The 12,743-nt window shown below is 40.5% G+C and overlaps 1 protein-coding gene across 1 annotated transcript in view; it reads right to left on the reverse strand.

The window, feature by feature from the left end:
• The window catches only part of IFT81 (intraflagellar transport 81), a 100,004-nt gene that overhangs the window by 44,507 nt on the left and 42,754 nt on the right, over positions 1-12,743 (reverse strand). Inside the window, exons 9-10 of the mRNA XM_049788077.1 lie at positions 7,371-7,534; positions 5,868-5,963 (exon numbers count right to left, since the gene is read on the reverse strand). Coding sequence (XP_049644034.1) covers positions 5,868-5,963; positions 7,371-7,534 — 260 coding nt within the window. The remainder of the gene's footprint in view (positions 1-5,867; positions 5,964-7,370; positions 7,535-12,743) is intronic.

Below are 12,743 nucleotides of genomic sequence, written 5' to 3' on the forward strand. Positions count from 1 at the left end.
CCCCAAACAAACAAAAATAATTTAACTAGAATGAAATTCTAAATATATCAGAGATATAAAAGCATAAAAATAAAATTCTTTAAGACCAAAATGAAATAAAGTAATGTTCCTATAGCAAAGCACAAGAGAAAGAGGAAAATGCCAAATGGAGAAAAATTTGGTACTTGATTCTAAAATTAGGCCTCAAAAGCCAACAATTCTACAGAAAACCCAGCACAAATATGAAGGAACAACACAGAAAAATAAACTGACTCTTTGCCTACTGTGGGTGGGAATGTAAGTGGTACAGTCTGAAAAGCTACCTGCCATTTATTAAAAATGTGAACACAGACTGGCAAATAAACTAGCAATTCCACTTTTATGAATATATCCATGAAAAGTACAAATATTGTGTCTATACAAAAAATAAGAATGCTCATAGCATGGAGGTAAAGCGTTTGCCTTACATGCAGAAAGTCGGTGGTTCGAATCCTGGCATCCCATATGGTCCCCTGAGCCTGCCGGGAGCGATTTCTGAGTGCAGAGCCAGATGTAACCCCTGAGCACACTTGGGTGTGACCCCCCCGACCCCCCAAAAAAGGAATGCTCATAGCAGCATTATTCATAATAGCCAAAAAAGTAGAAACAACCCACTGGCCATAAATGGAAAAACGAAGTATAGTATAACTATACACTGGAGACTATTTGATAACAAAAGGAAATAAATAACAGATATACTCATATGAACAATCTTTAGAAACAATATACTAGATCTTGGGAACAGCTCAGTGGCAAAAAACAAAGTGTTGTGCAAGTACGGGGACTTGAATTCAATCCATAGTAGCCGATCAAGGTCATGGCAACTACTGTCTGGGACACCTAAAGTTACAACAGAGTGTGCAATATTCAGTCCACTGAAGCTAGGTAGGTGTAATCACTGCAGCTGAAGTGACCCAATGGAGCGTGTGTGTGTGTGTGTGTGTGTGTGTGTGTGTGTGTGTGTGTGTGTGTGTGTGTGTGTGTGTGAAGTGTCTCACAACAGGTTACAAATACTTAAATACCACACTTAGCCTTGGTACTCATAGCTGGATTCCGTGAGCTGAAAAGCTTGTGCACATGCTTGCTAGGAGGCAGATGGTTAGGCATGACCAGGTGAACATGTATATTCTGCCTATAATGTTTGAGGGATTTGCTGCAGTGCTCACACGTGTACTTGCCTGAGGTCACACTTTTCTAAAAAATAATTTATTTAGGTTTTGGGGCCACACCTGGCAGCTCTCAGGGGTTACTCAAGGCTCTGTGCTCAGAAATCGCACTGAGCAGGCTAGGGGGACCATGTGAGATGTCAGAAATAGAGCCTGGGTATGTCCCGGGTTGGCCACATGCAAAGGAAATGCCCCACTGCTGAGCCATCGCTTTGGCCCAGAGGTCATACTTTCTGACTTTTTAATTTCTACATCAGTTTTACAGGAGGCTGCAGTCAAACTCACTAGCAGTTGCAAGGTGCTGTCATGGTGTTTACATATAGCTGGCTATAAAGCAGCCCAAAACTGTTTGTGGTGCTGGGGATGCCAAACAGCACAAATTGCATAGTGGCCAGGATCACTCTTGGCATATGTAGTAGCATAGGACAGTGGTCAGCAACCTGCGGCTCGAGAGCCACATGTGGCTCTTTACACTTTTAATTTGGCTCTTCTGTGTGCCGGGCAGCCGCTCCAGGAGTCAGGATTTTGCTCCTAGCCTCTGTCAGTGCACGCCCTGTGGGGCTCTCAAATAAATTTCAATCGTGGTTTTGGCGAGATTTGGTTCAGTTGAAAAAAAAGGTTGCCGACCACTAGCATAGGGGGATGAACTTGTGACTTCACACTTATCAGGCAGTCATTTGAAGTCACTGAACTAGTTCTCTGGGCCCTTGTGGCTAAAAACAGTATTGTTTTGTTTTGGTTTTTAGGTCATACTTGGCAGTGCTAGAGGTTACTCCTTGCTCTGCACTCAGGAATCACTCCTGGTGGTGCTCGGGGGACCAGGGATAGCAGAAAACAAGCCTGGGTTGGCCCTGTGCAAGGCAAGCACCCTACTCATTGTACCTGTCTCTCCAACACACTACATTTCTTTTAACTTTTACTTTTTTGAAACATATTCTGAAATATTTATATATTAAATGATATGTAGTCTAATATTTACTTCAAATACAACAATTATAATGTATTGATGGATTTGATCCTTGATACTTCAATAAAAATAAATAATCAAGTTGGGGCTGGACTATAAAGTAAGAAAGATTGTTAAAGATAAAACAATCACAATTGTTAGAGTTTAGGGCTTCATTAAGGTTTATTCAATTATTTTCTTTTGTATATGGTAGAGATTTTCAATTCTTTAAAATCGATTTTCAAATATTTTTGGGGGGTCACACCCAGCAGTGCTCAGGGGTTATTCCTGGCTCTGTGCTCAGAAATCACTCCTGGCAGGCTTGGGGGACCATATGGGATGTTGGGATTCAAACCACCGTCCTTCCGCATGCAAGGCAAATACCCTACCTCCATGTTCCGGCCCCCAATTTTCAAATTTCTAATGAAGGGGCTGGAGCATTAGTACAGCAGGTAGGTGCTTGTCTTGCATGAGGCCAACCTGAATTCAGTCTCTGGAATCTTAGTTGGTACCCTGAGCCTTCCAGGAGTAACAGCTGAACACCTCTGGGTATAGTCCAAAACTCAAATAAATAAGTAAAATTCTACTCGCCTTGAATAAAGCTTTGTTATGCAATTCAGTATTTCTGAGTTGGAAAATTCCTTTCATGCTAAACTCCCCTGCCCTGGGTTTTTTTTTTTTTCTTTTTGTTTTCTAAGATAAACTGTGGCTTTCTTTCATTTGAGTCTTTTCTCTATAAATGCATTAGCATTATATATATTCTCAAAATTAAATAGCTGTATATAAAATGATAAATGCCTTAGCACATATAGGTTTACTCCAAATTTTCAAGCTTTTATTATTTTAAAATTTGGGGAATGTCTTCCAAGTAGTACTCAGGGTCCCACTCCAATCCAGCACAGGTTGGGTTTAACAATTATAGCACTAATTAGGTTCACCTTGATGGTGCTAAAGGGATCGTGTGATACCAGGCATAGATATAAGATATAAGATCCTTGGCCCGGAGAGATAGCACAGCGGCGTTTGCCTTGCAAGCAGCCGATCCAGGACCAAAGGTGGTTGGTTCGAATCCCGGTGTCCCATATGGTCCCCCCCACCCCCCGTGCCTGCCAGGAGCTATTTCTGAGCAGACAGCCAGTAGTAACCCCTAAGCACCTCCGGGTGTGGCCCAAAAACCAAAATCCAAAAAAAAAAAAAAAAAAAAAAAAAAAAAAGATATAAGATCCTGCTGAGATGGAACTAACTGGGGTTGACCACATGTAAGGCAAGTGCCTTGCCTGATGTACTACCTCTTTGTCTGACACCAAGATTATAAATACTTTTAATTATAATTCTTTTTTATTTTATTTTATTTTATTTTTTTTTTGAGGCTACACCTGGCAGCACTCAGTGGTTACTCATGGCTCTGCTCTCAGAAGTTACTCCTGGCAGGTTCAGGGGACTGGAAAAGATGCCGGGGATTGAACCCATGTTGGCTGCATTGCAAGGTAAATATGTCCTACCTGCTGTGCTAAAGCTCTAGTATCCTAGTTATAACTAATTTACTTTTTGTTTTGTTTTATGGCCACTCCTAGCTGTTCTCATGTCTTACTCCTTGCTCTTTATACAGGGATCACTGTTGGGGACCATATGTAGTGCTATGGATCAAGCCCAGTCTGATCCATCCTCACAAGTTTACTTTTATTTTGGGTGGGGGTCATACCTGACAGCGCTCAGGGGTTACTCCTGGTTGTACATTCAGAAAGAGCTCCTGGCAGGATGTCGGGATTCGAAACACCCTCTGTCCTGGATCAGCTGCATGCAAGGCAAAGACCCTACCGCTGCACTCTCTCTCCAGCTCCATAAGTTTATTCTTAAGTTTAAATTTCATTTAAGAAAAATCTGAGGGCCCGAGTGATAGCACAGCAGTAAGGTGTTTGCCTTGCACGCAGCCAACTTGCAACGGACCAGAGTTCCATCCCCAGCATCTCATATGGTCCCCCGAGGCTGCCAGGAGTAATTTCTAGCACAGAGCAAGGAGCAGCCACTGAGCACTGCCAGTTGTGGCCCAACCCCCCCCCCCCAAATAATCTGAAGGTTTTGGAACCAGAGCAATTAACACAGTGGAGGGCATTTGCCTTGCACATTGCCAACCTGGAACAAACCTGGGTTCAATCTCTGGCATCCCATAAGGTTCCATGAGCCTGGCAGAAGCAATTTCTGAGCACAGAACCAGGAGTAACCTGAGAGCTGCTGGGTGTAAACACCCCCCCAAAAAAAAAGAAAACCTGAGGGTCTTAAGAGATAAGATACTGGGGCCGGAGAGATAGCATGGAGGGTAAGGCGTTTGCCTTTCATGCAGAAGGTCATTGGTTCGAATCCCGGCGTCCCATATGGTCCCCCGAGCCTGCCAGGAGCGATTTCTGAGCATGAAGCCAGGAGTAACCCCTGGGCGCTGCCGGGTGTGACCCAAAAACCAAAAAAAAAAAAAAAAAAAAAAAAAAAAAAAAAAAAAAAAAAAAAAAAAGAGATAAGATACTTGCCTTGCATGTGGCCAACCCCAGTTCAATTTAGGCATCATATATGTTCCCTGAATACAGCCAGGGGTGATTTATCCCTGAGCACAGAGTAGAAATAAGCCCTGAGCATTGCTGAATGTGGATCAAAAACAAAAATCAATTTTTTTTTTTTTTTTTTTTGGTTTTTGGGCCACACCCGGTGACGCTCAGGGGTTACTCCTGGCTATGCGCTCAGAAGTCGCTCCTGGCGAGGGGGACCATATGGGACACCGGGGATCGAACCGCGGTCCATCCAAGGCTAGCGCAGGCAAGGCAGGCACCTTACCTCTAGCGCCACCGCCCGGCCCCTCAATTTTTTTCTTAAAATAAGTGTTTATGGGGCCGGGCGGTGGTGCTGGAGGTAAGGTGCCTGCCTTGCCTGCGCTAGCCTAGGACGGACCTCGGTTCGATCCCCCGGCATCCCATATGGTCCCCCAAGAAGCCAGGAGCAACTTCTGAGTGCATAGCCAGGAGTAACCCCTGAGCGTCACAGGGTGTGGCCCAAAAACCTAAAAAAAAAAAAATAAGTGTTTATGCAAAGGCTAATATCTCTATAACCCTACTTGGAAGACATCAAGAGACTAAATCTGGGGGTGAGAAGGTGGCTTGCAAGGTGTCTGCCTTGCAAGCGCTAGCGTAGGACGGACAGTGGTTCGATCCCCCAGCGTCCCATATGGTCCCTCCAAGCCAGGAGAGATTTCTGAGCACATAGCCAGGAGTAACCCCTGAGCGTCAAAACAAACAAACAAACAAACAAAAACAACAACAACAAAAAAACAACTAAACCTGATAGATCTGCATTTCTAACATTTCCTCCAAAAAATCTCTATTATACTCTAAAGCAGGGGTCTCAAACTCGCGGACTTCCGTACAACATTTTGTGGCCCTGCCCTAGAGGAATCTTTGTTTTGTTTTGTTTTAGTTGTTTGGGTCACACCCCCCAATGTTCAAGGCTTACTACTGACTTTGCACTCAAGGATCACCCGGACTTTGCCTCCTGCGGCCCCCAGGTAAATTGAGTTTGAGACCCCTGCAGCATAGCAGTGACAGAGGACATTTATTCCTTACTTCCTTTTCTTTTTCTTTTTTTCTTACTTCCTTTTCAATTTAAGACTACAAATAAAACACCAGTAGTGTTTATGAAGATATAGCTAGTAAGATTATAGTTTTAAATTTGTGGCCAAAAATCATTGCTCTTACCTGTTGCTTAAAAAGTGAGAACTTGGTTTCAGTTGACTCGTTTGTCATCATTTTCTTTTCAATCAATTGGTTGATCTGTGTGTTTACTTCATTTATCTAAAATAGTGCATTAAGTTAAAAATAAAAGTTAAAACTCTTCATATGATTTTACAAACTAAGGGACATTTAAAACTTTGGGTTTTAAATATATAGGTTTCTATGTTTAGTTTGTTTTTTTAGGCCATACCTGGTGATGCTTAGGACTTCTGGTTCTACACTGAGGGATCGATCCACTCCTGGTGGGCTCAGGAGACATGTGGGGTGTCAGGATCAAATCCTGGCTAGGTCATTGCAGGGCAAGTGCCCTTCCCAAAGTACTATCATTCTAGCCCTTAAGTCTACTGTATATATTTTCAATGATTTGACAGAAAAGTTCCATCAATGTTATGACTGGGTAATAATGACTACCTTTAGACACAATTTACATTTCATAATTTATAACAAACACTCATACAATTTGATTGCTTTTATGGATTTGTCTATGTCTAAATTATCTTTAACTATTTACATGAACATTTTATATTATTTTTTGAAAGTTTTATAAAAATACGAAGTTATTTCTTCACCTACTTTGTGACTTCCAAGTAACAAAGAACACATGATGAAGAAGCAAATCTGGACTCACATTCCTTAAGTATTTAGAACAGGAATTTCTGAGCCCAGCTGTACGATGATAGGGATGACATCTAAAAACCGTTCCTATTCCAAAGACGTGCAACTTAATCTTCACTGTCATTTATCCTACTTATTAATCAAAAACTTTCTATAGTAAAATTGTAAAAGCTAACAGAAACATATGCTCTCAAGATTATTTTAATGTAAAAAGTTCTCAGTGTTATATGTTCTTTCAAAAGACATGTTCTGTTAAATCTTCGACATTAAATTTGAGCTAAATCTGTTTATGTACATCCAATTTTTATAAGAAAAAGTCAGAATTTTAATTGGGCATATATTGGCTATTTTAAAAGGATTTATCAAGCAAAACCTTTCTATTTTAATAGTATTTAAATATTGCTTAAAATATTATGTCTTATGGGTGTTTTATTCCTAGGGAAAATATTATATAGTAATATACCAGATTTCAATGAATATTACAAGAAAGTTTAGTAATTTCAAAGCTGGCATAAAGGTTAATAAAAATAGTGCTAAACATAAAATTTCTATTTTTAGATATAAAAAATTAATGATGCTTAAAATATTTTAAATTTTGTCATAGGAATGGTTATATTATGAATAAATCGATGCATTGATTTATAAATTACTTAATTTCTTTAAGAACTTTAAACACACATGCTATAATTCCTCACAATGAACAACTCAGTGACAAGTTGTCAACTATTAGACAACCATTAGGTACAGAAAAAATTAAGATGACGAGTAAGACACTGAAGAGTATCAGATTTCACAGGATTGAGAATGAATAAATTGGTAGCTCTAAGGAGGAGTTAGCTGACTATCACTTACTTTAGACTCAAGTTCAAGAAGACCAGAATGGCCCATAGCAGGTTCTGAAGCCACTTTCTGTAAATGTTGTACTTGTTTTTTCTTACTTTCTATTTCTTTAGGAAATTTTTCTGTTACTAGATATGAATTAAACTTCATCTCCTCTTCCAGTCTCTTCATTAAACCTTTATAAAGTAAATGAGTATTTAGTCCAAGAGAGTAAGTATATCGATGCATACTTTAAAATAGAAGGCCTAGGGAGAGAGGTATCTGTTCGTGAAAGACTGGCTATTCAAATATTTTGATATTAGGATGATAATGAAGAACAATAAACATGAAAATATTTAAATAATTATAAAAAAGTAACATAATTTTCCAAGTTACCATATAATTCTTTTATATTCCAACAACACTTGCCGAGACAGATCATTGTTGTGCCATGTTTTTGCCTTCTAAGTATTTATTTTAATAATATATTTAAGCACCATGATTATGAACATGTAAGTAGTTGGTTTTCAGTTATAAAAATTTAGTACACCCCCCTTCACCAGTGCAACCTTCCCACCACCAATGTACCCATATCCCTCCTCCCCAACTACCATTGTCATGATAGTTGTTAGTATAGTTATTTTTCTCACTCACTACTCTTGTTGGTAAGCTTCATATCGTGGGGCAGTCCTTCCAGCCCTCATCTCTATTGTCTCTGGGTATTATTGCCATTATGTCTTTTATTTTTCTTAAATCCCACAGATGAGTGAGACTATTCTATCTCTCTCCCTCTAATTTACTTCACTCAGCACAATAGTTTCCATGTCCATCCATGTATAGGAAAATTTCATGACTTCATTTCTCCTGACAGTATAGTATTCCATTGTGTATATGTACGTTTCTTTAACCACTCACCTGCTGTTGGGTATCTGGGTTGTTTCCAGATTCTGGCTATTGTAAATAGTGCTGCAATGTATATAGGCATGCAGAGGGCATTTTTGTATTTTGTTTTTGTGTTCGGTATATCCCTAAGAGTGGTATAGCCAGCACCGATTGTTCTTGTTTTTGGTGATGTGTGCCAGTCTCTGCGGCATGAGATGGTACCCTCATTGTTGTTTTGGCTTGTATCTCTCTGATAATTAGTCATATGGAGCATTTTTTCATTTGCCTTTAGGCCATTTTTATTTCTTCTTTGAGAAAGTGCCTGTCCATTCTTCTCCCCCTCCTTTTTTTTTTTTTTTTTTTGGTTTTGGGGTCACATCTGGCAGTGCTCAGGGGTTACTCCTGGCTCCATGCTAAGAAATGGCTCCTGGCAGGCATGGGGACCATATGGAATGCCAGGATTTGAACCAATGACCTTCTGCAGGGTCTCAAACTCAATTTACCTGAGGGCCGCAGGAGGCAAAGTCAGGGTGAGACAGGGCCACATAAGGGATTTCACAAAAAAAAAAAAAAAGTCCTCAAACATCATTATTAACAGTTTTAATCATTTCTTCTGAACATGAATAGAACATTGAGTGAGGATCATGAACAGTTCTTCTGAACATGGCATCTTTTGCCTATTCCTTGCTGCCAGAGACTTGACAGTGCTTCTTCTCACAAATCTGAACCACATTTGGCTTTAGAGAGGAAGCAGTTGAGACCCTCAGTATGGCTTGAAGATGATCATCATTAAGTCTAGACCTGTACTTTGACTTATTGAAGTCCAACGTGGAGAATAATTTTTCACACAAATATGTACTCCCCAAAAGGCACATGGTGCGCTTGAACATTCGGGAAAGCTCAGGGAAGCTGTGAGGCAATTCTCTCAAAAACTGCCCATGTATGTCTGCTTTTCCACTAATCTCCCTGAACTTGGCTTTGAGATCAGAGTTGCATTGCAGGTCAATGAGCTCCATTTGAAGCACGGGAGGGACATCTTGCACATCAAAGAAAAAGGGGTCCACAAAAATTTGGAAAGTGGCTCTGTGCTTTTTGAAGTCTGCAAATCTGTGATCAAATTCCTTCTCTAGCTTAAAAATAGCATCAACATATTTCTCACCACTGAATGGTATGCCTGCATCCACAAGTTCCTTGCATGCTGGGAAATGGCAAAGGTTTGTCTGAGAGAGCTGGGATTTCCATAACACAAGTTTTGTGGAGAATGGTCTCACTGTCATAGGCAGCATAATCTGCCCCGGGCCTTGTAACATCTTGTTTAGTACATTCAGCTTATGTGTGATGTCAACAAGAAAAGCTAAGTCCATGAGCCATTTGTGATCACTCAACTCAGAAACAGCATTCCCATCCTTCTCCATGAAGGCTTTCACTTCTCTCAACTCAAAAAATCTTTTCAGGACATTTCCCCTGCTGAGCCAACATATCTCGGTGAAATAGAGCACATCTCCATATTCTGACTCCATTTTCTCTAAAAAAAAAAAAAAAGCACGAAACCTCCTGTGCTTTAAGCCCCTGGATCTGATTTGGTTGATGCATTTCACAACAACAGACATCACATTGTCACACGGCAGGCATTTACTGCAAAGGGCCTGCTGATGGATAATGCTGTGAAGAGCAATGGTCTTCTCTACACCCTCCTCTTCAAGTTTTTTTTTTGAGAAAGTGCCATCAGTCCATTTTTCCTCCCTGTCATCGATGGTGCTCCATCGGTTATTATTCCAACAAACCTCTTCCATGGCAAACCTGCATTCTCAATGGCATCACACAGATACCGAAATATCTCATTAGCGGTGGTCTGGCCATGCATTGGAATTATTGTGAGCAGCTCCTCTGTCAATTCAAAATTGCAATCAACACCACGGACATAAATTGTGAGCTGCGCAGTGTCTGTTATATCTGTGCCTTCGTCAAGAGCAACTGAGTATGCATCAAAACATTTGGCTTTCTCACACAGTTGATAATAAATGTCACTTGACATGTCAGAAATGCTCTCTGCCACAGTGTTGGCAGAAAGACTGCTTTTGCTAAACTGACCTTTCTTTTTCGGATAGATAATACTTGCAGCCTGTAACATGCATTTTTTTTTAACAAACTCTCCTTCTGTGAATGGTTTCCCTGCCTTAGCTAGCGATCATCTCACTAACCATGTAACTAGCTTCGACTGATGCAATATTCTCTTTGGTTGCTTTCTTGAAGAAATTTTGTTCCCTCATTAGACATGCTTTAAGACTGGCAACCCACTTGGCTCTCTCATTTCCTTGATATTTTGTACATTCCTCAGCATGTTTAGTTGAATAATGGCGTTTCAAGTTGTATTCCTTGTGCACTGCAACTTTCTCTGAGCAAATAAGATAAGTGGGGATGCCCCTGTGCTCAACAAAGAAATACTGCATCTCCCACTTTTCCTGAAATTGTCTGTGCTCCTCATCAATCTTTCTCTTCACTGCTTTAATGAAGTCATGATGAAGGTATGACAAAATCTAATTCTTTAATAAACTTCTTTCCCTTCTCTCCCTTAGGCCTCTGATAATGCGAGGGACAGCGGGCAGGAGCAGCGGAAATGACGTTTGCGTTAGGCGCAAAGTATTCGTGATTATTCGCTTACCGAATATTTGCAATAAAAAATTGCATTAGTAAGAAAAAAATCGCAAAAAACACATTAAACATTTGCATACCCCAAACGGAACTGCGAATGTTTAATGCGAATGTTTAATGCGATTTTTTTCTTACTAATGCGATTTTTATTGCAATTATTCGGTAAGCGAATAATCGCGAATACTGCAATATTTGAAGGCTGACCGCGGACCCCTGCTCTATGCTATCTCTCCGGCCCCTTCTCCCCCATTTTTTGGTGGGGTTAGATGTTTTTTTCTTGTTAAGTTCTGTCAGTACTTTGTATATCTTTGATATTAGCCCCTTATCTGATGGGTATTGGGTGAATAGTTTCTCCCATTCTGTGGGTGCCCTTTGTATCCTACTCACTATTTCTCTAAGGTACAGAAGCTTCTCAGTTTAATGTGGTCCCATATGTTTATCTCTGCTTCCACTTGTTTGGACAGTGGTGTTTCCTCCTTGAAGTTGCCTTTAGTCTCAATGTCATGGAGTCTTTTACCTATGTTTTCTTCTATATACCTTATGGTTCTGGGTCTGATATCAAGGTCTTTAATCCATTTGGATTTGACCTTTGTTCATGGTATTGGATGGAGGTCCAAGTTCGCTTTTTTGCATATGACTGACTAGTTGTCCCAACACCACTTGAAGAGGCTTTCCTTGTTCCATTTTGTTTCTTACCCCTTTATCAAAGAGTAACTGGTCGTATGTCTAGGAAACATTGTCTGAATACTTAAGTTTATTAAGTCATTGATCTGATGGTCTGTCTTTATTTTAATGACCTTTGCTTTGTAATATAATTTAAAATTGGGAAATGCCTTCTAAGTGTTTTTCAAAACTCCATGAACCAAATAACAACACTAATATCACCTAACCTCAATTGATTATTCTTTTTTTTTCTTTTTTGGCCACACCCAGTGATGCTCAGGGGTTATTCCTGGTTATGCACTCAGAAATCGCTCCTGGCTTGGGGGACCATATGGGAACCACAGTCCATCCTAGGTTATCCGTGTGCAAGGCAAACACCCTACCACTTGAGCCACTGCTCTGGCCCCTAGTTGATTATTCTAAAACCATGTTGTATTATTTTCCTTTTACAATACTTGAAATACAATTTATAGTTGTACTCTAATTACTTAATAAATTGAACTATATTATAAGTTGTCAGTTTAAAACCTGTGACATTAAGTTAAAAGTTTAAAAAAGAGAGGCTTGGGGGCCAGAGCGATAGCATAGCAGTAAGGCATTTGCCTTGCACACGGCCAACACAGGATGGACCCCGGTTCAAATCCTGGCATCCTATATGCTCCCCTGAGTCTATCAGGAGTGATTTTGAGTACAGAGTTAGGAGTAACTCCTAAGCGCTGCCAGATGTGACATTAAAACGTAAAGAGAGGGGCTGGAGAGATAGCATGGAGGTAGAGTGTTTGCCTCGAATGCAGAAGGACGGTGATTCAAATCCAGGCATCTCCTATGGTCCCCCGAGCCTGCCAGGAGCCATTTCTGAGTGTAGAGTCAGGAATAACCCCTGAGCACTGCTGGGTGTGACCCAAAAACAAAAACAAAAACAAAAAAAACAAGAGAGAGAGAGAAGGAGGGAGGGAGGGAGGGAAGGGCTGGGGCAATGGGCAATTGTAAAGTGGCTCAGGAGCTTGCCTTGCAAATAGCTGGCCCAGGTTTGATCCCCAGCATCCTATATACATAGTCCCCTGAGCACTGTCAGGAGTGATCCATGAGTGCAGAACCACGAGTAACTTCTAAGCTTTGTTGGTTGTGACTCAAAAACAAAAACAAAAAAGTTTCAAAAAAGAGAATTTCTTTACATTTGTAAACATTTTTGCTTTTCCATGTTTGGTA

Source organism: Suncus etruscus, chromosome 15 (genome assembly GCF_024139225.1).
Source record: "Suncus etruscus isolate mSunEtr1 chromosome 15, mSunEtr1.pri.cur, whole genome shotgun sequence".
In the NCBI taxonomy this organism is placed as follows: Eukaryota; Metazoa; Chordata; class Mammalia; order Eulipotyphla; family Soricidae; genus Suncus; species Suncus etruscus.